Here is a 23,889-nt window from a genome sequence, read left to right as displayed (position 1 = left end):
GCGCAATTCGAGCCACAGTACAAGCGTAATACATTTAATACATCGCTGCGAGCGCGGCCTTCCTCTGGAGGCGATCGGACGCGCGGCGAACGATCAGTGGTGTCTTATTGCCTCGCCTATGTACGAATCATTTTGTCTATTTAATCGCGACTTTGAGTTTTTTATACATCGAAAATTTTTGACATTCGTCGAAGCGCGCCTGGTCAGTGCGAGATGAACTTGTCGAGACAGGCGATTGCGGATAGAAATTGTGTGCACGAACCCGATCCTCACCCACGCATCCATTCCAATTACACCAATGAAAATAATAATTATAATTCTTAGCTCTCGTTTCGTAGCGATATAGAGTATATACGCGACACATCGGCTTTACGCGTTTCTGTATAAATTCGCTGGAAGCCTTTAGCACACACACACATACAGTAGTATATGGCTATATAGCTGGATCTGCGGCTATTGTCCTGCGGCTGCGATCCTAAAAGCGACGTGGTCGCTCGCGCGCACGTGGTTCACCACAAAAGCCTGCAAATGCCAAGCGCTGTATATATTTCCGTGTACGTGTGTGTCTGTCTGTCTGGGTTGTATACACAGCAGCAAATATCCGTGTGTGTGCATTCGCGCAGTACAATAGCAGAAAAGCGCCGAGGAACCTTTGGCATTGCACCTATTTTATACCCGGGCCCCGATGCACATACGTATAGACGCGCGCGCGCGAAAACAGATGCGGAAATACGATGCCTCGACGACTCGACCGGTGTATGACTGACTGACTCGATCGCCCCCTCCGTGCCACTTATGTACGTGCGTATACTCTTTTTGCTGCGCTCCCTGCGTTTTTTTTCTTCTCCTTTTTTTTTTGTATTTTGTACTTTTTCGAGTTGATGCAGCGATGAAGCGCGGTGCAGTTGCAGTGTATATGTAGAGAGAGAGAGAGAGACGTTGGAAGGTTTGACAAGAGTTGTAGGGGGAGATTGTGAAAAATTATACAATGACGAAACGAAAGTATACGATGTTTTCTATCGAGTCCTTTGGTCTTGAAGTATGCGATAAGCAATTGATAAAATTAGCGAGAATCGATACATTCCAAATGTTTAAAATTATGGACTAAGATTATTTATCAGTGCTCTCGTTCCATCTTTCAGTCTACGTTCAGCCCATAGAGTATCAATGGCAAATTAACAATATGCTACCGCTGGGCTACGATGGAGCGCTAAAGTCGCTCTCGCAAGTAAGAGAGTCAAGTTGAGGAGATATAAGACAACAATACTTCAGATTTATAAAGGTCATGCCTTCATTGTTCCTCTATATATGTAATTTTTTTTCGAATGCTTGAAAATTAGTGACTTTATAAAAGGATGTCCTAAGAATAAGAAAACACTATATTCGCATCAAGATTTCCCGTTTTTTTATTTAGTCTTTCACTGTTAAAGTTCAAGGTATCCAAGGTTTTTTTTAAATAAAATGTTAAATATCTTGAAATCGACCTATCTAAGAGGAAAATGTCATGATACCTTTTCCGCTTAGAACACAATTATTTTACACGTTAATGTATATTTCGAGTATATTTTATAACTCGGTTTTTGTATTTATTCAAGTATCATTTCTAACAATTGTTCTTACACAGTGGCTTATTGAATTAAAAACACGAATTATATTTTTGAAGGAAAATGTCAGGATTAATATTCCAGAATTTGTTTTGAATTGTAACAAGATTCATCGTATTCAAAGGTGTCACGTTCGATTATGAGCTTTTCGATTCGGTCAACAGATGGAGCATCGTAAACTCGCAAGCGGCAAAAACATTTCCAATGACTATATATTGATTGCGAAAAGTTAGAAAAGCTGCATCATGCCGTACTTTCATAAAGACTTAAAAAGGAAATTTAAAACAGTTTGGCGAATTTGACAGAACATTTGTCAGAACTTTTTCTCTAGAAAATCGCGAATTTTCCGAAGTCTGGCAAAATCTACCAGACTCGCACTCTGACTAGTATCCGTAAAAACTTTTAATTTTGTTTATCCTTCGCGAAAATTGAGTCTGGCACTGTCGCAGCGTACTCGACGCGAAAATTCAAGAAAAAAAAAGAGGGAAAGAAGAGAAGAGCCGGTGGACTTTTATCTATCAGCTGTAGCCGCGAGGACGATCGCTCGAGCAAACAATTTCCACCTGCACGATCCCTCTCATCGATAAAACGAATATATTTTCGATTTCACGTGAACAAACATACACATTATTGGCCATACAGATCCAATAAGTACACGCGTCGCGCGGCCGATTATCAATGGTAGCAGCTATAGAGATAGTACTTGTATGTATATATAGCGGCACGCGTTCATCACACGACACTGATATAGAAACAAATTTTTACACGACGTCTAACTGTATAATAATAATAATATATAACGAGCGGCCAGTGGCAGCATTAGATACAGAGCAGATCCAGTATGTATATATACGACGGGCAGCTGCACGGCCACTCGAGAGCCTTGTACATCAAGCAATTTTCCTTTTGTATACTATACACACACACACCGACACTTCGATCGCGCAGCTTATAATATAATTCCAATTAATATACATTTTTTCGTTCTACATAAATGGCCCCGCGCGTTGACTGATCGATCTCCACGCGAGCAGCCGCCACAATCATCGCACGAGGGTCAAATTGGCACCGGCGCATCCTGCGTGTCTATATACACAGGCCGATTCCGAAAGTCCAATGGTCTTAGACCCTATTTACATGTACAAGTGATGTTTTCCTCGAAAGTGTTGCTTGACTACTCGATCAGCCGAATTTCAAGTGCAGCCACACGACGTATATACACGTTTGGCGCGTGTCGCTATTATAACGCGCGACTTCGAGCTAATTTGTCGCTCACTCGTCTATTTGACACTTTTACTCGCGGTGATTATTTTTAGCGACGCGCATAATTATGTATTTCGAATTTCTCTAATTGCAACGGGATTGGAATTATAAGATCGCGTGATATTTATAGCATATATTTATAATGTATGTGCGCGTGTACAAATATAAGGAGTCGCGCGTTTCGATGCGCGTTTCGATGGACAAAAGGCAGCGGCACGCGACACAACATAATACGTATGTACGATTGAGTCTTTGGACACGGCAATTTTCGGGAAAAATTTGCCGAAAATCATGCCTGCGTCTCTCCGTGTATATACGTATTAGCCGCGTCGGATCGGCAATAATAATACGCCTGCATAGGCCGCTGCAAACAAGCTACGTATATATATACATGGTACTGCACAAAATCGGAGACTCGGCGATCTGCGCGCCTGTTTGACTCGACTGTGCCCCGGCTCGCTCTCGGCATCCCCCGCGCTCTATGCGCGCAGGACTCGAAACGCGCCAGGGGGGGTGCCGAAGCAATACTAACTATACGCACGCATACACACACACACACACACACACACATAGTAGCAGTATGTCACTGCACCGTAGTAGTAGCTAGTATGGTACAGTGTATATACAGGCCAGCACCCCGACACAATGGGGGCAACAAAACGCCGGGCGCCGAATGACGATCGATATTTTTATGCGTATTTTTGCCCGTGCGTTATATACGTATACGTACTCGAGAGGAAGCGAGCGAACGACCCGCAGCGCGGCAGCCCCGGCGAAAATCACGCGGGCGCGATGACGACGACGATGATGATGATTTCGGAGACTTGCAGCGACGCATGTGTGGTACGATGACAATCGGGAAAGCGACGAATGACGAGAGACGAAAAAAAAAATCAAATCTCGCTTGCGGCTATTATAATATGTATCTATATAGCTACAGTTCGAGGTGGATGCAGGGCTGGTGGAGCTGAAATATATATAAAACACGGCTGGGCGCGATAGAGGATGATTTCGATTTTTTTTTTCATGGCCAAAAAGAAGGAAGAATCAAGCCATAATCCGCGGTAAATAGTGTCCGATAATCGCACGTGATTTTGGGAAAAGCTTTCCGAATAGCGTACAACGAGCGAGGTGCACAGCTCCCCAATTTTTCTGATTAAAATCCGACACCTAGTCTCAAACGGGAGCAGCAGCATAAAATATATATCTAGAATTTACGCAAAGGGCACGTCAGCGTATGTACACTCGGGCTATATATCGTACTGTGCATTTACAGCAGCGCACGTATATAATATTTGATAAATCGGCGCCTATTCGAGCGCATAATGCCCCGCGCGCGCGTCAACGTCACGAGCTCCCGAATTTTAGCTGCAGCGTAACAATGCAGCAACGACCCGACACGGCTTTTGGGGAGAAAAACAATCGGTTGTACACCGTACGCTTCGTTCTCTACGTTATGTGTTTGCAGGACGGCAACGATTGATAACTGCAACTGTATATTATATAACCGAATGCGTCTCTCGCTCTCGTTAAACGACTATCAAAAAGTTGAAAAAAAAAATCAATCGTCGTCGTCACTGTTGCTTCAACTCGAGAGGCTTCTTATATATACTTGGCTCGAAAATTCATGACTAGCCGAAGAAAAATATTTTCTTTCTCTCTCCAGGCTGTTGACGCAATTCCACCGCGCCCCATCGCAAGCTCCCGTGGTGCAGCTCTTTAACAACGGCTCTCGACGCTACGACGACGACGATCATCCGACTAGTTTCGCGTCAGTAATTTTAATCCACCGACATTGTCGGGATGAGCGCCGTATATTATTTTAAACGCTTTTGAAGTATACGTACGCAACGATAGAAAAATAATAATAGACGAGATAAGTGAAAGGATAACGTCTCGAATCGATCGTCGAGCTTCTCTTTAAAAATGGTATAGTCCCATCAGCGGAATCACGCAGCGGCGGCGGCTACTCGATTCTCGGAGTGTCTGTTTTTATTAATACGATTTTGCAGGTGCGTCCATCCCGATGTAGACCATGCGTATACAGACCGATGTATATATAGCAGCGATAAGTAGCTGCGTCGCGACGCGCGTCCGACACGTGCCACGCGCACAAATATATGTGTACTACTGCGTATTATATATACGTACTCGATAGAGGATTTTCAAAGGCAGCTGCCGACGTCACTGGGCTACGTACATTTATATTGGCACGCGTCGTGGCGCTTACTCGAATTGCAGGCCCAAGAGTCTAAAAGACCACGAAGAGAGAGGATGTGTCTCCAGTATCGATGCGGCCGATTTTTCCACCGAATTAGACTCGTGTTACCGACGCCGCTATTGCTGCTCCGTAAAAAAGCCCGAAAACATTTTCAGGTCATACGATACACGGTCGAATGACGGATACGGTTGAAGGTGCATTAAATGAGATGACTATCAATTTTTTTTTTTTTCATTTTTTTTAATTAAAGATATACTTTATTCATCGTGTATAGTGGTTTTCGTACAAGTACTATCACTGATTTTTTTTTCTTTCATTATTGTTCTTGCTGCTTTCTTCGAAGATTCATTATGATTTACAATCGTAAAATTGTTAAGAGCACTGATAAGAAGGCAAAGGACTGCCGCTGGCCTGTTTTGTACAAGAATTTTTCCACTTTTTTTTACAGAGTTAAAACACGGAAGAAAAAATTTTTCAACGTTTTGCAGCTTTTCTAGCTCGCTAATTTACATTTCATCTGAGATCAAGGAGGATTCGTCGATTCAACATCTTTGACTAGACACAAAATATTGAAACGTAAAATGTATTATTCATAGATAAATTAAAAAAGAAAATGCACTGGGCCGTCTTAATTAAAAATTACAGTTCTCTTTGGGGGGTCTTTGTTTTTTCTCTTATTGATACATTTTCTAAAAAAATATCTTACAAAAGTAGTTAACAAGTATCAAGTAGGAAAATCTTACAATGTATACGCTTAAATATACGTTATAAATTTTCAATAGCAATATGTGCGTTCACTTTTTCATCATACATTTTTTTTAATTTCAACAATTGTATAATTTTTCTTTTTATTTTTTTCATCATTCTCCCAATTTTATCAATTTTTTCCGACGAGTTCTCGATTAAAATTCATCGACATCCGATCCTTTTCTTATTCTTTCTTTTCTTTATTCAAAAAATAGAGTTTTTCATTTTTTTCTCGGCTTAAATCCTACGATAAACTTTGCTCAAAAATGCTTAACTACGAAATTTTCGTATCTGTTGTCTGCGATAGAAGGTGTGCAGCTCCTTCTGATTGAATAGATTATCGACCTGGTTGGCACGAAAAAAAAAAAAAAAAATAGAAGATAAAGGAACAAAAAAATCGATACGTTCGCGAGATACGCGCTCACCCTGCACACACAAACAGACACACACACACACACACAATCTTTGTTTTTTTTACCTGACTCTAAAATATTTTATCAAAAATAGGCCTTACTAATCGATACATCGATGCACGCCGCGAAATATGTACATATACACGGTTTAAGAAAATATTACACTTATCGACGCCTAGCCCGGGCGCCCATCATCCCATACATTTATTGTCTCTCGTCTCTCTCGTTTTTAAAAGGCATCCAGATGTATCTCAATGTTTCAATAAATATACATTTTTGTATAATCTAAAGTTTTACAAACCGATCCTCTCGTAATTATCTATATAATATATACACGGAGGGGAGAATCAGCCGTAAGAAATGATAAAAAAATAATAATTACGCTAGCGATACCGATATCGATAAAGATCTACAGACAGTGAAAAACATCGTCCTGATCGTAATACATCCTCTGGTCGTAGCACTGACCCTCGGGGCTGTAAGCCAACTGATTCGTCGGCGGAGCCTGCTGCATCTGCGTCATAAGATGTAGCTGCTGCTGCTGCTGGACCATTGGGGGACTCATTTGTTGCTGCTGGACCATTGGGGGACTCATCTGCTGCTGCTGGACCATCGGGGGACTCATCTGCTGCTGCTGTTGAAACTGATGAGTCTGTGGCTGTTGCTGCAGTGGCATGTGCGGACTGACGCTCTGGTCACTGGCGTAGCAGTCGTACTCGGTCTGCCGCTGCCTCTGCTGCTGCTGAGGCGGCTGAGGCCAATCGATCTGCTGGGTGACCGGCAGCGTCGGCAAGTATATACCACCCGTGCCGATGGGGGCCGCGGTCGGCGACGCTCCCATTCGCTTCTGCAGCGCCTGCTGGCAGCTGCCCACGCTCGAGGTGATCATGTTGCCGGCCTCGCCGATGCTCACCGTCATCTCGCCCACGCTCAGGGTGATCTCCTCGCCGGGCGGCGCCTGGCCCGACAGCGTGTTCTGCAGCGCCCAGATGTAGCTGTGCGCGAAGCGCAGCGTCTCGATCTTCGTGAGCTTGGTGTCCTGCGGGAAGGTGGGCAGGGTCAGCCTGAGACGCTCCAGGGCGTCGTTCAGAGTGTGCATGCGATGGCGCTCGCGGTCGTTCGCCTTCATGCGACGGGTGCGCTTGATGCGTTGCAACTGTAATAACAGGCAGAGGTGAAGAAGAGCGAAAAAAAAAGAAAAATTATAACAATGGTTGGAGATGGGCTATGGGAATATTTTCGAGAGCGGATATATATTGCACACATGCGTGTCGGACGCATCGACCGTCGGAAGTAAGAGCGTGAGAGAGAGAGAGTGAGTGAGTGAGGATACGAATGAATGGACCGTCTACACGCGCGCATAGGTATGGAAGGGATGTAGAGTGTGTATAAATGTAGTTTGTTGCTTTGCGCGCAGCTAATTACCTGGGTCGGACTCTTGCAGCGGGCGTTGCGTGTCTTTTTGCCGTTGCCGCGCTTTTCCTCCTTGATCGTGAACACCAGCTCGTGATTGTTGTTGTTGTTGTTGTTATTGTTGTTGTTGTTGTTGTTGTTGATGATGTTCTTCTCGTAGCTGTGATCGAAGCCCGAGTCCGAGGAGCTCTCCATCTCGTCGAATCCGCCCTCGCTGTTGCAGTACGTGCTGTACCGCTCGGCGTTCTGCAGGTGGTGCAGCATGTCGATGCGACAGAGATAGGTGACGATAGAACGGGGAAAGTTTACCGGCTCTGTCTGCTTTTCTTTTTTCTGCGGGAACATAGAGAGAGCGAAGAGGACGTTTTTTTTATTAATTTTTCTTCGTATCTTTATAATAAAGTTAGTTGAGTGATGAGTTAAAATTTTTTTTTGTTTCGTTACTGATATTTTTAATTTGCGTTGAAGCATTTATCTTAACGTAAATTAATTAAAATTATCGATGTATTTCTGAAATCATGCGCCAAACGGTTTAAGTGCAAATAATTGCAAAACATTGCCAAAAGAAAAACTTTCATTAAATTTATGCAAAATAAATAAAATGAAATAACGAAAATTATCGTAATATCGCGATGGGAAAGAAATATATTATTTTTTTTATTGAAATATTAAATTTTTCGTTCGTTAAAATGATCACTAGACTGTGTCGAACAAAATAAAAATATTTTGTTTTAACGTCAATTTTGCTTCAATTTCAAACAAGTTATCCGATCTAGCGCAATGAACCCACCTTGAAAAATAAAGCGACGAAGCTGAGCGTATCACCGAGTCTTCGATCGGTGCCAAAATTGCGCAAAATCAAAATTCGCTATATCACTTCACCAACACACACACGTGAGAGAGAGAGAGAGTCGATGTGCAATTTTTTTTTTCACCTTCAACGGAATAGCAGCAGCAGCGAAAATAACACCAATACGATACCAAAAATCGAAGCACCGAGTATATTTTATAATTCTCACTGTGCGTAGTGCAATAAATAATACAATATATTCGCGACTCTCGTGTATTTCACTGTCGGCCAACTTCGGCCGTGCGTTACTGAACTAACTACTGTGGCGATCGGCAAAAATATCAACACATATTTCTGGCTCGTGTATCGTACTGTAACGCGACGAATGTGTGTATATGCGGTGTTGTGTTTGTGAGTACGTGTACCCTCGACGGCAACTAAAACCAAACTAAACCGTCCGAGCCACCGCTGGGCCTAGTTATAAGTTCACGAGGGTTGATCGTTATCCCCTCCACTTCGTGCGGATAAAAGCAACTACCCTGCTTGCCGCCGTGGCGTGCGCGCGCGCGTCGAGCTTTTTTCAGACCGAACCCGCCCTCTCTCTTTCCAAGGGGCTCCTATTTCGTCGAGTGTATACACGAGTAAATCCCCTTCTCTTACTCTCTTGAAAGAGAGAAAGAGAGAGAGATATTATATTTCGTGTAGCCAGTGATGGTGATGGTGGGGCTGGGGACGCGCGTGTCCTGTCTGCGCAGTCGGGCAGAAAAGACGATAGGCCACGACGATGCTGTGTGATATATATTTTCGTCCGAACTTCTTATACACACAGGCACGAGATTAGAGGTTTTGCCGGATTATTAGCCGTTGTTGTTACACACGCGATACGCATGTGCTGTCATGCTCTCGATGTATCGCTCGCTCGTGTGTGTTTGTGTTTAGGTGTCTGTCGCGTGCGCCGGTAATGATAATTACAGCGAGCTGAGATGCCCTTTTTTTCTGGCACACACGGCATCGATACACGTATACTCATCCTCGATTCTTTTTTTTTTCACCTTTGCTTTCGTTCGAATCGTGCATCGCACTGAATTTTATATACAATAATACAATCGGACGAAAGAGAAACGAACGAGATTCATAATTTCGGGGGTACGCCTTTATCGAGGTAATAGCGATGATTATAAAATAAAAAAAAAAAAATACATATCGCTCTCGTTTTCATTTGTAAGACACGCATTGCACTCTATGAAATTCTTGATTTTCTGATCCGATATAAAATCGCCGCTCGCAATCAAATAAGAGCGTAGCGGAATTTTCTTATCGCGCATCATCTAGCGGCGATTTGTGTAACTATAAGTTAATGGAGAAATTAAATTGATGAATATGAGCTTAGAATTTAGAAGCTGAAAGTGATTGACTCCTCGAATCTTACAATATAAATGTTAAACTCATTCTAATACAAACTACTATTCACATACCTTCCGTTCACCTTCCCTTTCACTCGGACACCATTGAACTTGACACTATCCTCAAACTCACATGAATATAAATGACCGAAATCTTTTTTTTTGTACATGACATTTACATGAATGCCTTTTTCTACTTTATTGTATCGGCTTATTGTACTTTTGATGTATAATTTGATACGAAATCCAGTTACACATCCTTTATCTTTTATTTATGAGAGAGTTATAATATTGTCTCATAACTAAACCAACTAAACCAACTTAATAATCAAATCGATTAACGTTGGTTACCGATAATCCGACCCGCAATTTCTTCACGAAAGAAATCCCAATTTCCGTAACACGATCGAGATGCATCTTTTCCTGAACCTTCAAGCATGCACCGACTTTCAAGCGTCTATGATAAAATTTGACACTTGACGCGTCTTGAATGGCCGATATCATTTTACAATTACCCGACGGTTCTGATGCGATGAATTCTCTTTCATCCCGTCGACCGATCGGTGCCATCTCTCAAAAGAATCGAATGATCTCATGGTGATTTTATAATTTAAATAATATAAATTGCTCCCACCCAACTCTTTCAATTTTTTTTTATCGAGCCTCTGATTTTGTGCGAGATTTACATATTTACGAGCGTTTGGATTTTCAATCGTGATACGCATTAGCTTCTATTTCACCCCCGCTTCCTACAGTCCGATTCCTCGTTTACACTTGTCCTTACTGCACTTGTCGTAATTGCATTGATCCGTTTCACTGAGCTATGAACTAATCTCGAAACGTGACCGCACTCTGCATCTATATATATACGCGTGTGTCTGTGTGCGCGCATACGGATCGTGAATTATGCATGCGATCGCACATAAGCATTAGTTACAATGCGGTCGAAATACATTTCTGGCCCTAAAGTTCCTTTTTCGTGCCACTGGGCTTTTGTGTCCTGCACAACGGTAAGTAAGCAAGTAGTACACACGAGGGACGAATCTCCGCGCGTTGTAAGCCCCATATACAGAGTGTATATATGCGCGCCTGCACAGACAGTTACACGTTGTACACAAAACGTCGGCGCGATAATCCTATATATATATAAGGCATCCGCAGAGCCGCCGACTATAGACGTTGTATCGGGGCCGCCATATGTCGCCGCTGTAAAATTGTTATATCGATGGGTTAAAGTTGCTAATCAACTGATAAAAGCTCCCCCTGCGTACCGCGCGTGGGTGGATCTGACGTCTATAGTTGACGCCATGTAGGCCTTGCGATGTCACGTTGTGTACGCACGATTGAAAAAAAATGAATTCAATACCAGCCCATTAGTAAAATTATGAGCGCGATTTATTCAGACGATTCGAGGTTTTGAATAAATCTGAGGCGTTTATAAGGCGTGCGGGGAGGTTCGACAGTGATTAGTACGATTTTTTAGACAAATATTGGTTCGAAAAATAAAATAAGAGAGAGCAAATTAGTCATCGTTCGACAGATTGAGCGTAAAAATTTTGTACCGATGTAATACATATAACCAGTAGATGTATAGAGAAAATTTTACGCACCAGCGAATCTCCGATGTGTAAGTACGTAACAAGCGTATCGCCATTTACACTATGATTTTTTTTCTCTCTCTCTCTGTCTTTACTCCTTTCGATATCGAAATCGTCTCGCTGGTGCACGCAAAAATCGATACCTACCTCATAGCACGTGTCCCCTCTATGCAAGTAAAGTAATCGACGAAAATTCATGGCTTTGAAAAATCTACCGAGTAGTCGCGTCGTCGGTAAGTGTATAAATAAGTGCAACCGAAAAAAAAACCCTTTCCACCTCTCTCTCTCTCTCTCTCACCGGCTTCGATTCCGATAAAAGCTTAGGCGTGAAATCGATATTGAACGGGTCGCGCTCCCATTTCTCTCCTCGATGTATAAAAAGGAGCTGCGCGGCGTCGATGCGAATCGCTCGTGCCTGCGTCGTTTATTCATTGTTGACATACACACACAAGTAACGCCGAACTCGGCCCGATAAAAACGGGGAAAAACACATTCGTACAAATCGCGAATTACACGAGAGATTAGCTTTTGCTGACGCGATCGAGAAAGAGAGAGAGAGAGAGAGAGAGGTGTGAAAAATCGGTATCGAAAGAAAGAAAGGGGTATAATCGTATGCGCGCGTGATATATATTTATAGTATTTGCCTGTGATTTTCGCGCCGTTTTGTCGTGTACTTATTTAGTACATGTTGCCACTATAAAAGCGTGAAATCAAATTCTATCGATTGTATCGAGGCAATTCTTGCGTATTATCTTTTGTTCCTTCCTACTTGTTCGTATTTTCGTAAAAAAATGTAAGAATTAATATTGTAAAATTCGTTTTGGATTATGACAATTATTCATTGAAAGCAGAAGTATTAAGCTGTAGATTGTGAGCTTTTTGATTCCGTCAACAGATGTAGTATTGAAAATCCGCAAGTAGAAAACCTTTCCGACGGGTATATATTTCAAAGCTTTTGCATTTGAATGCTGAAACTTCTAGTTCGGTCTTTGCTTTGGGATGGGTGAAACAAAAATTTAAGAAATGACTACGATCAATAGAGGAGATGTGCCAAAAAAAAATATTCGTAGTCAAGTATCCGATCAGCCAGACGCGTGTTCATGCGATGGTACCTGTTTATTTGCGTGTCTAAGTCATATAACTTTCGCGCGTTTGTAATAGTAAAAAAAAAATAAGATCTTGAAAGCCGACGCATTTCCATAAGAATACGTCTATTTATTTCGACGTCGATCTTTCCTAATTTTTGCCATTATTGCAAGCAGGACCGACGCTCGCAGCTAAGGTAAATTTCGAACACTATAATGCGGAGCGATCTAGTGTTGATAGATACACAACTAAAGTGTCACACACACACTAAAGTGTCGATGGATACACAATTGGAATATATGGATCGTTCAATTTCGAAGCGGCAGCTTTTATTCTCCTATTCACTCGTCCTGTATACAAGTATCCCATCGTCTCGCTCGCAAATATACCCGCGAGCTTTGAAATATAGAAAAAATAAACTTCGCGACTTGTCGACGCGCTCGGTAAATATCTCTATTCTCTCATGTCTCTTCCTCTGATTCTCTATTTGTTCCTAATGCAAAGCTAGAAAAGTAGCGGCTCGCGTGCTTAATAAATCGCTGGAATTCACGAATATATTACGAATACTCTGCCGGGCACGCGGAACGCGAAACATAAGTATGTCTTGCCCCACTGTACGTATACAGATATATTTCGTACGTCGAGCTGGCGATGAAGCTCGCGGCGAGGCGCACCTATAATTGCAATGTGAGCGTGTGTGCCTGTAGCCATCCGCAAGCCGGTATATATACACACACACACACACATACATTCGCTGCTGCAAAAGTAAGCGTCGTGCACTCGTGCGCGCGGGGCCTTCTCTTTAACTGTACCTGCGGCGGCGGCGGCGGCGTCGGGATTTGCACTATATGCTCGATGCAACACGGCTCGGCGGCGGCTTCTTCTCTTCTCTATATAGATATATTTTCTTGCACGCACGCTTACACACACACCCATATACACGCATGTGGTATCGCAAGTGTGCTCGCCTGTCCTTTACTCTGAAAAACCTACTTACCTCTAGCCGCTTGTGCGCCATTTACCATATAGCCAGAGTGCTGAGAGTTCGTTGCGGTACAGAAAAAAAAAATAAAGAACCGCGTCCCATATTGTATTAGATCTAACACATTTATTGGTAGATAATGCTCAAATTGATGACTACAAGTTTTTGACTGTTCTTAAGCTGTTTTGATCGTAATTTTATCTTACAATTCAGATGTATTTTTTATTTATACATTTATTAATTGACGAGCCTTCTATTGACTTATACAATTATTTATACCTTGAATTATACAATTATTTTTACTTTGCTACTAGCAGATTTACAGATAAAGGTACTCGCCATCTAGCGGTGGAAGAGCGATGTAGTATTATTGTATTGAGAGTGGTTTAAATAACTGGTTTAAATTTTTGGACACAATTTTATTCTCAGGTGATGTTAAACGCGCTTAATATTTTTAACGTAATTGTAATAAAAAATCGCCGTATAAATGAGCTAATTAATGGTTGTGTATTTTAAAAACTTTTTTTGCTGTTGTTTTCGCATCATTAGATAATTATTATCATTTAAAATTTCTAAAAAAGAATGTTTATAATTAATTCCTTTTATTATTATGTTTTTATTTTTTAAAGCTTGGATAATTGTTGAAAATTACAGTTTTACGAGTTAAAATCGAGCTCGCCGTTGTCGTGCTCAAGCGACTTTTGCTCGGAGTTAACGAGGAGAAAGACCCATTATCGAAAGCAATTTCGGAAAAAAAAATTTTGTTTTTCCTAACGTCACAGTCGAAAAAAATACCGGAAGCTAAATAGCTGACTAATAATTGTCTTTTTTTTACGAAAAAAAACTCAATCGTCGCCGACAGCGCACTGATTATGATCAGCAAAGTGTATTAAGATCTCGCATTACGATCGAATTGCATCCATAATATTAAAATGGGAACGATGTCAAGTCGGCACAGAGACGAGATTCTACGGAAATCTATAGTTTTAAGTTACAATAATAGTCCATTATATTGGATCGTAAACAATGCGACCGGTATCGGTTGAGCTTAAAAAATAATATTAATTGAACTTAATAAGCCCGCGCACGCGCACGCAGTCGAACATCGAATAAGACACTTGTGAAATCGAGGGATAAAGTTTCATCGCCCTCGAGTTTTTGACTCGATTTCGACATTTCTACAAAGAGATTCTCCACCGAACGATTTATATTTGATGAAAGGCTCGAGTTACCCAAAGCGGCCGCGTCTACCATTATAATTATCATCGTTGTAAATACCGAGAGCCGATTACGTCGAAAAAGTGAAAAAAAGTGAAAAACGTCAAGTAAATGAAAAAAAAACTTTCATTGAAAAGACAACAATCGGGCGCGCATAATGTGTGCATGCGCAAAATTTTCGCATGATTATCCTTTGTATATCATAATAGGCAGGTATACGGCGCCATGGATGTATCTGCTTTGAATGCGCACTCTCACTACTGCATATATATCTTGTTCTGCACTCGCGAGGCTCGATACACAATGATGCAGTACGATATTTTATTGCTACAATATATATCTATTAAGATCCTAACCCGCGTCGTTAATGCGCGCATATGAAAAAGCTCAGCGCGAAATATTTTCAACGACATTATGCGCACGTGTATGCGATACTTTGATGCACGTGCGGGCTCGCAACCTTTTAACCTTTCTCGCGCGCACGATTGTGCAGGTAATGCAGTCGCCGAGTCGTCGGTTTGTGTTAATACCGATCTCTTTCTCCTCTCTCTCTTTCTCGCCCGCGCGTTGAAACAATCACGATCGGCGCTCCAAAGTCTTGTATACTCTATACCTGCTTCGAACTCCGCTCCGGAGAACGGAGTCACGAAAGAAGGGCTTGTGTATACTGCCGTGTATATATATTCGCTCCTCTCTCTCTCTGTCTCGGGCTTTGGTTTTCTTCTCCTCCTCCTCCCACTGTCTTTCTCTCCTTTTACCTGTACGTCAGTTGTGTGTGTGTGTATTATACAGTGTGTACAGTACATATACGCGAGTAGAAGAGAGAGGAGCGCCTAGAGGCAGTTCTCTCTCTCTCTCTCTTTTGCCCAGGTAAGAGGCTACATTTTGTGCTCGCATACCTTCAGACGTGCATCGGTCGTTACAAACGACGGCGGTGGGCTTAAGGCAGCGGCTGCGGCGCCGATCTACCGCACCACGACGACCTGCACCAGAAGCACAAGAGGAATCGACCGCTCGTTTTCCGTATATATATCACGCACACGTATATAAACACGATCGAGTGTCACTCTCATTTTTTTGTTTGTTTGTTTGTTTCGCTGCTCGCCACTGACATCGTGTCTTCCTCTCACGTGTGTGTGCGTGTGTGAGTGTGTGTGTGTATACTCGGAGTGATACGTGCCAGCATATTATATACCGCCGCATCGCGTATATAGTGCGCGCGGGCAATGCCGCGGAGTGCGGACAGTGCAGCGGCGAGACGGGTCGCGGCCAAAAGCACGACTGCACGTTGAAGATGAAATTTTCGTGATTTTGCGGCTTGTGTGTGTTGTGTGCGTCGATTTAATTGGCATCGATGTGGCTGGATCACGTGTGCTCGTGTGCCATGCTTTAAAAAAATAAGTGCAATCAAATGTGAGGTGTAGCGAGTGCATACATAAGAAAAGAGTTATGAAGTGACCCAAAGTCATCGCTGCAGAAAAAGAGGGCCAAGAGAGAGAGAGAAGACAAAAAAGAGAAGACTAAAATTTCTTTTTTATATTTTTAACGAGGTGAGTCTACGCGTTAAATAATAATTGCGCTTTTATAAAATGTACAGATGAAAATACAAAACAATAAGGCGCGAATCGTCGTGCGCGCACACCTCGTTCTCGAGGTACAAAAGTCTCCTGTACATGTACGTGTATGTATAACGTGCGCGCCTGTCTCTATACGTACGTATATATGTAGTATATTGTAACGGATTTTCCACTACACGTATACGTAGCATATATAGAAGGCACGCGGGGAGTACCAATAGACGATTAAAAGTGTCTAGGCGCGAGTAAACGCGCGCGCACACATACACACACGTAAATGTCTATGTGTGTATGCGCACCAACACACACGCGCTTACAAGAAGGCAGAGCAGCAGCAGCAGCATCAGGCTTACTCAGGTTGAACAGTTATTTTCTGTACATATAGATATGTCTCGCCTCCTTTTCTCTCTCTCTCTCTCTTTCTCTTTGGCGAGGAGCAAGCTACATGTATACACTCTGGCACCTTTTTCCCCGTCACAAACTCTCTCGTTCCTTTTCCACACTCACTGCTGCTGCTGCTGCTGCTGCTTCTCGTTCGTCTTCTCGCTTCGTCTTCTTTCGAGCGAAGCAGGTATTATATCGTCGTCCGCTGGTCAACCGGATCGTCCTCGTTATGGAATTTCTGCGTGTGTCTGTGTAACACACTTGACGGAATTTAAAACTAGCCGCAAATTTGCGAAAGACAAAATTTTTGCCTTAAAAATTAAGAACAATATTACGAGCTACAGTGCGCACAGCGATCGCGAAATCTCGGCTCACATGCCAAACGTCAAATCGTGCGCAGACGCGGAGCGCGAGCCTCTGCAGTTTATGTACACGTAAAACGGAGAAATGAACACGCGCCGATGCAAAAGGGAGCCGAGCTATACACATATATACTGTACTATATGTGTGTAGGTTCTGGCTGCGGCTCGCGCTCCGATGTTTTCATCACGGACAGTATATAGTACGCGTGTTAAAGGATACATCCTATATATAATACCAGTATATATAAATGCAGGCTGTATTATATATATGTGCCACGGCGTGCGCGCATGTTACATGTATAAGTATTTTAGAATATTATTATAAAGCTGCCGATTTGCAGCTCCAAAAAGTCGAGCCTACATATAAGTACCGATCCTTGTATATGTAACTCTGAGTCTTGACCTCGCAGATAGTACATAATATAATAATAGCCATGTCCGTATACGCAGCGCTGCTGGTGATTTCAATGCCCGGCCTTTTAAAACCGAGTGCGTGGATCATATACATCTATATACTCGAGCGAGAGTTGCTTATACATGCAACACGAGCGATATAATACACGCCCACGCAACTATCTCGGCGAGAGAGACTTTTACCTCGTGTATATTTTGCGTGCGCGCGAATGCGAATGCGACCGGTACGCTGCGTTATGTGTATTATCGAAGCAATCGCGAGTAGAAATGTGTCGCTGATTTATGGCAGCGATGATACGTTTTTATATATCGTATCGTGTAGGCAGTGTGTACGAGCGTAATACGTGATCGAGCTTTGAGACAAGGCAGGATTCGACGTCGACTATAAAGGTGGATGTCGTGAATTTAAATATATACGCAAAATCGTTTTCTTGGACGTCGCGTGATTCGTTATATAGCGTTACGGTAAATACATCCCGAAAGATTCGCGCGCATTGGAATTTTACATTTAATCTATCGGCGTCTCCGGAGTTATGTATTATATGCGCGACGACGTGTATGCTTTATAATATAGATAGATACTGTATTTACGTTGGGATCTGCGGTCGCTGCAAAGACGACGACGACGACGACGACGAAGATCGTCAGAAAATCGACAATTACGATGTGCGCCTCGCTAGCGCGAAGATTTCTTTCTTTTTTCTTTAATGCCAGAGCCTCGAGCTTTAATCCCGGCAATCATGCAGCTGTATAATTCATGGTACGCAGAGACGTTTTGCCGAGAGAGAAAGATAGCTGCTATACGTACATGATAATCGCTCAGCCGATCGTACAAATAATTCTATCTTTCTCTTTCTCTCTTAAAAAAAGTCACGATGCTAGATTGCAGTAACCTCATCGACTGCCCTGAATAAATACTTGCAGTATAACTGTTATCAATGTCGATTTTACACCGTGTTTTATTTGTCTCCCATTGATTTCTCCGAGGGCGAGGAATCGGAATCCCCTCGCTCTCGCATTGAAAATTTGTTTTCATCGCATTGGCCTGGGACTTATCTTTTATTTGTATACTGACTTGTGAATTTTGCCGAACTTTCTACGTCTGATCGTTGCAAATTTCCGATATCTATTGTTATCCAAAGTTATCCGATTGAAATCCAATTATACTACGTAGGATTCTCTTTCTTGCCAGCGCTCATCGTGTCAAACCTTCGGAATGTTTGCATTGCGGGACTCGTAGCTTTCTGGGTTGTTCCGTCCAAGAAGATGTGTGGTCCTCGAATAGTTGATTGAGGCTTGGAGACCAGGGAGGTCAAAAATGAACTCGGTTTGGGTTTAGCTCCGAATCGACTGATTTCTTAGATATATTATTATATCTTCTTCTATTTATTAACAGAATAAAAACTGTTTTCTCAAGATACAAAAACAGACGAGCATTCAAATCCGCTGGCTCTAGAATTACCACCCTCAAGACTAAAGAGATGGCAACTTGAGAAACAATTTACATGAAAAAAAAAAATTTAGTGTATTAATCCTATGTTAAAGTTAAATTTCGTGTGGGATGAACACTGGTTCAGAATGCTTTTATACATCATGATATCTCTACTTGCTTATTGTCTTATGTATACTTGACAGATTGCAAATAAAACGTGGGTAAAAAAAAAATTAATATTCATAACAGATGATAATTTCGAACTGCTTTGACTTATACAATTATTTCGACTTTGTCACTTGCAGATTTACTGTTAAAGCTACTCGCCATCTAGTGTCGAAGTTTTTAATAATGAAGGTTTTATTCATGAATTCGCAAAAATGTACTCAAATGAAACATTAATTTTAATCTTTGATACGAGCTAAGATAATGCGGCGAAATCTCATTTTTACCGAAAAAACACTGAAAATATAAACTTGCTGATCAATCAAGTCGAGCTTTACAGATGTCAAATGCTATCCAACATGTGTTCTTGACCACGCAACCTCATCATCGATGACTTCTGATGCGCGCACATACCCGCGCTCGCTAAAGAAAGACAATCATAAAAAATGAACCACAATAATCAAATAAATATAAATAATAGAAGCGTGTTCGTATAAAGTATACAAAATAAATCATATATGAATAATAATTGTTGATGCTGAGCGCAGCAAAGTTGTACACATTCCATATTGCTAATTTTCGATGTTTTACTCCAACTGCGATAACTCATGCAGGGATAAATCAATCGATCTGAAAATTTTACATAGCATTCTTAAGGTGTTAACGGAGTGCTGTATATTTTTTAGCAACATCTGTGTATCCTAATAAGGCAAAAAATGCATTTTTATGCAATTTTGAGTTTTGCACCAATATTCGTGTGTAAATTTTGTATATATATATTTTTTTGCGTTATTTTTGGGTTATTTTTTGCGAACACATTCGATATTGCTAATTTTTGATGTTTTACTCTAACTGCAATAACTCATGCACAAAAAACTCATTGAAATATAGATTTATTGTGATACTCATTGAAGCTACTATTATTAATTTCATAAGGCTGAAACAAATATTACACTAATGTCATATGCTATTTTGTTATTTAACATTGAGTCGCTCAGCATTTTGCAACTATGGTTGCCACTAGTGTAATAAATAGTGTAATAAATACAAAAAAGTATACATGTATGTATACATACATTGTATATAACTGCTCTTTGGGACGTATAGTACATATAGATCGTCGCTGCCGATGTTTTAATAATAATCAATATCACGCCGTTATATAATAACTCGGCGTTCACGAGGGAGGTTGGACGAAGCTTTTTGCTTTGTATATAACATACATGAATTCATACGGGACAGGTAAGGTGTGTGTCTGTGTGTGTTTGAGTGTTCAGCGTTATACTTCATTTATTATTAAAAAAACTGGCCATTATAAATAATTAACTTGACATTTTATACAAAATACATCTTCTGCAAAAATCCTCATTTCATGATTTGTATGATTAACAAAACTGTACAGATTGATAAAAATGATAGATAGATTGATTGAAATGAAACATGTTTTTTTTTGTAATAAAAAGTTTATTAATTTATTTAAAACTCGATCGTTTAGTAAGCAGTGAGATGGAAAACACAGGAGTAATCCAAAATATAATAGTAATTGTTTTTTACAAAATTTAAATGTACATTTTATACATTTATTAGGTGGTAATGCGTGAGTGATGCGCTATCTCAATGAAAGTTTTATAACCACTCATTTGTCTCGATGTTAAATCATTTTGCGCGGTATTGATAGGTACGTTTTGAGATCTTTTGCATTGATCTCGTGGTTGGGTATTGACATCATGCATACATTTGACGTGCATATGTAGATATCTCCTATGTGTAACTTTTTTTCTGCATTAAACACTTGCGTGATCAATGTCTCCATGTTGTGTTCTAATGTGAATTATAAGACTATCCTTTTGTGAAAATGTCTTGCCACACGTATTACAAACATAAGTTATCTTATTATGCATCAAATTCATGTGTCTTTTAAGATTACCCTTTAGTGAGAATGTCTTTCCGCACACTTCGCAAGTAGGTGCCATACCTTTATGCATCGCATCGATGTGTTTCTTAAGATTATATTTCAGCGTAAATATTTTGCTACATGTATCACATGCGTGAGTTATCTTATTATGCACTGCATCCATGTGGAGTTTGAGTTTAGTCTTAGTTGAGAATTTCTTTCCGCACACTTCGCAAGTAGGTACCGTACCTTTATGCATAGAATCGATGTGAATTTTGAGATGTCCTTTTTGAGTGAATGTCTTTTCACATACACCACACGCATGTTTAACACCATTATGTACTCCATCGATATGGACCTTGAGTTTAGTCTTCGTTTGAAATTTCTTTCCGCATATTTCGCAAGTAGGGGCCATACCTTTATGCATCGCATCGATGTGAATTTTGAGATTATTTTTGTGTGTGAATGTCTTTTCACATGTAACACACGTATGTTTGACTCCATTATGAACTGCATCGATGTGGATATTGAGTGAAGTCTTAGTTAAAAATTTCTTTCCGCACACTTCGCAAGTAGGTGCCATACCTTTATGCATCGCATCGATGTGACTTTTGAGAGTATCTTTGTGTTTGAATGTCATTCCACAGATACCACAAGCATGTTTAACACCATTATGAACTGCATCGATGTGAACCTTGAGATGTCCTTTTTGTGTGAATGTCTTTCCACATACATCACACGCATGTTTAACACCATTATGTACTCCATCGATATGGATCTTGAGTACAGCTTCAGTTAAGAATTTCTTCCCGCATACTTCGCAAGTTGGTGCCATATCATTATGAATCGCATCGATGTGAATTTTGAGATATGCTTCTTGTTTGAATGTCTTTCCACATGTAACACATGTATGCTTGGCGTCATTATGAACTGCAGCGATGTGGACCTTGAGATTACCTTTTTGTGAAAATTTTTGACCGCATACATTACATGGATATTTGGTATGATTGCGTGCCTTATCAGTTTGGGTTTTGCATAGACTATTTGCATCAAGTTCACCATCCAAATTTAATTCTTCTTTTACTTCGTCGACAATTTCTTCTTTAACTTTCTTTTGAGTCTGATAATCGCAACTATTTTTCATATACTGCAAATGATCTGGATAATCGTCCTCGATTTTCTTAACTACTAATAAGTTAATGCCGAGCTTCTCATCCTTACATTCGAATTCTATTTCCAAATCGTCGTTAGGTGCAGAATTTTCATCATATTCTCTAAGCCCATGAATCTGGAAATGAAATTAGTAAAACTACTTGATAAAAATATTGACTAAACAATCCCACATCAACACTTACTAAATTTTCTCGACAAAAACTCGAGAATTCGTTGTTTTTAGCATCGCATGCATTGTCAATTATTTTATAATCTTCATTTTCAATTGGGGAAACATCATTTGGTTCCTCCTTCACTCTGCAATATTTCCAATAATATAAAGTATTATGCCATTTTTTTTTAAATTTTATTTTCACGAAACATAAATTACCTGACATCAGAGTTATATACATCACTGAAGTCCATGTTTATCACTCGGAACTTGATCAACGACTAATTGTTCTGTAATGATGTTACACCTCGAACTAGGTAACTTGTAAATGTAATAATATTTACAAATCGTAAAATGAAAGTGTGAGAAAATTTATGTCAACAGAGACACTCTAAGCTTATCATTTATTATTGGAGAAATTATAGTATTGATTTCCGGTGTAATAAACAATTAGTCATTTTCTTTGAATTGTATCTTATTACAAAGAAATTATAAATTATTGATCACTTTATTGAATCGAGCTTATGATTTGTCCTAGTTCTAGTGTACTTTTACATAAAAACAGCATTAACACAAAAAATGTATGCGCAAAACAATTTTTGTACATCAGTGATTGAGTCCTTTTTTGGTGCACGCGCGTGTTCATAAATACCGTGACGCGATCGACGAATTCTCCACCCTTTTGCGCATTCGGATAATACGTAATTTTTCAAAAAAAAAGGGGTCCGAATTTCGCGTGCTGCTTTGAATGCTGTACGAACGATTTCGACGTGACTGCAGCGCGTTCAAAGAGCCGCACGTAAAACATCGTATTACTCCCGATCAGTTACACTGCATATACGTAAGCTTAGGCTCGAAAATTGATTTCTTTTCTGCTCCGTATAAATCTTTTTCTCGCTGCAATTATACGAATGGCTTTTGAGCGTGCGGAATCGAGTCGCGCATTTATGTATACAATGTTGCGCACTAATAAAAAGCGTACATTACGGATACCTAAAAGAGAGCAAAAGACGTAATTTAAAAGTGAATTTGCTCGACGTAAACATAGTACATCGCGTATATTATATGCGGATGCTTCAATGATGACCACGCGACACGCAGCTCTATACCTAATGCAACACGCGCGTGGCCAGCTCGAATTCTTACAGATATCATACAAAGTAGGTAATGTGTATAATTTAGCCGCGTGGCGCAGTGATATATACACCAATACAGATTCGATCGTTTTTTTTTCGAGTATCGTATGATTTACGTCTTAGCTTATAAGAAATACGGTATCGCAAGCATCCACGCACGGGAGAGAGACAGACAGGCACTCGAGTCGTCGAATAATTGCACGCACGCGTAAATAAATACACGTATAGTATGCACCATACGCAGCTATACAGCTTGGATCTCGTGAGTCGACCCGCGCGACAAAAATATGCAGGAAGAGCAGAAATTAATACGCACCTGCTAATTATAATTATCGCTTTGCACGCATAAAGACATGCACAGTACGCGCGATACGTTCAAAGTTCATTGACACGACTACGCCCGCGTAAAAAGTATGTTTTCGTATTACGCTACACACATGACTCCGATATTTTTGCACGATGT

At 40.8% G+C, this 23,889-nt stretch overlaps 2 protein-coding genes across 3 annotated transcripts; both read right to left on the bottom strand.

Annotated features, from left to right (window-relative positions):
• Window positions 1-5,998: 5,998 nt before the first annotated feature.
• LOC106650677 (neurogenin-2) lies at window positions 5,999-8,961 on the bottom strand. Its single transcript, XM_014368832.2, has 3 exons — window positions 8,452-8,961; window positions 7,674-7,994; window positions 5,999-7,404 (listed from the first exon to the last, which is right to left on the bottom strand). Exons 2-3 carry the CDS (start codon window positions 7,923-7,925, stop codon window positions 6,658-6,660), a joined length of 999 nt encoding a protein of 332 aa, XP_014224318.1. The 5' UTR covers window positions 7,926-7,994; window positions 8,452-8,961; the 3' UTR covers window positions 5,999-6,657.
• An 11,601-nt stretch (window positions 8,962-20,562) lies between these two features.
• LOC106650683 (gastrula zinc finger protein XlCGF57.1-like) lies at window positions 20,563-22,596 on the bottom strand. 2 transcript variants are annotated; one of them, XM_023460735.1, is made up of 4 exons: window positions 22,510-22,596; window positions 22,322-22,436; window positions 21,384-22,254; window positions 20,563-21,047 (listed from the first exon to the last, which is right to left on the bottom strand). In XM_023460735.1, exons 1-4 carry the CDS (start codon window positions 22,542-22,544, stop codon window positions 20,857-20,859), a joined length of 1,212 nt encoding a protein of 403 aa, XP_023316503.1. In that variant the 5' UTR covers window positions 22,545-22,596; the 3' UTR covers window positions 20,563-20,856. The 2 variants fall into 2 exon arrangements, with proteins under 2 accessions (XP_023316503.1, XP_014224328.2); XM_014368842.2 differs by having other exon boundaries at window positions 20,563-22,254.
• Window positions 22,597-23,889: the final 1,293 nt, after the last annotated feature.

Source organism: Trichogramma pretiosum, unplaced genomic scaffold (genome assembly GCF_000599845.2).
Source record: "Trichogramma pretiosum strain Unisexual culture from Peru unplaced genomic scaffold, Tpre_2.0 scaffold38, whole genome shotgun sequence".
Classification (NCBI taxonomy): domain Eukaryota; kingdom Metazoa; phylum Arthropoda; class Insecta; order Hymenoptera; family Trichogrammatidae; genus Trichogramma; species Trichogramma pretiosum.
The sequence above is the reverse complement of the archived record's forward strand: the minus strand, read 5'-3'. Positions and strand labels throughout refer to the sequence as shown.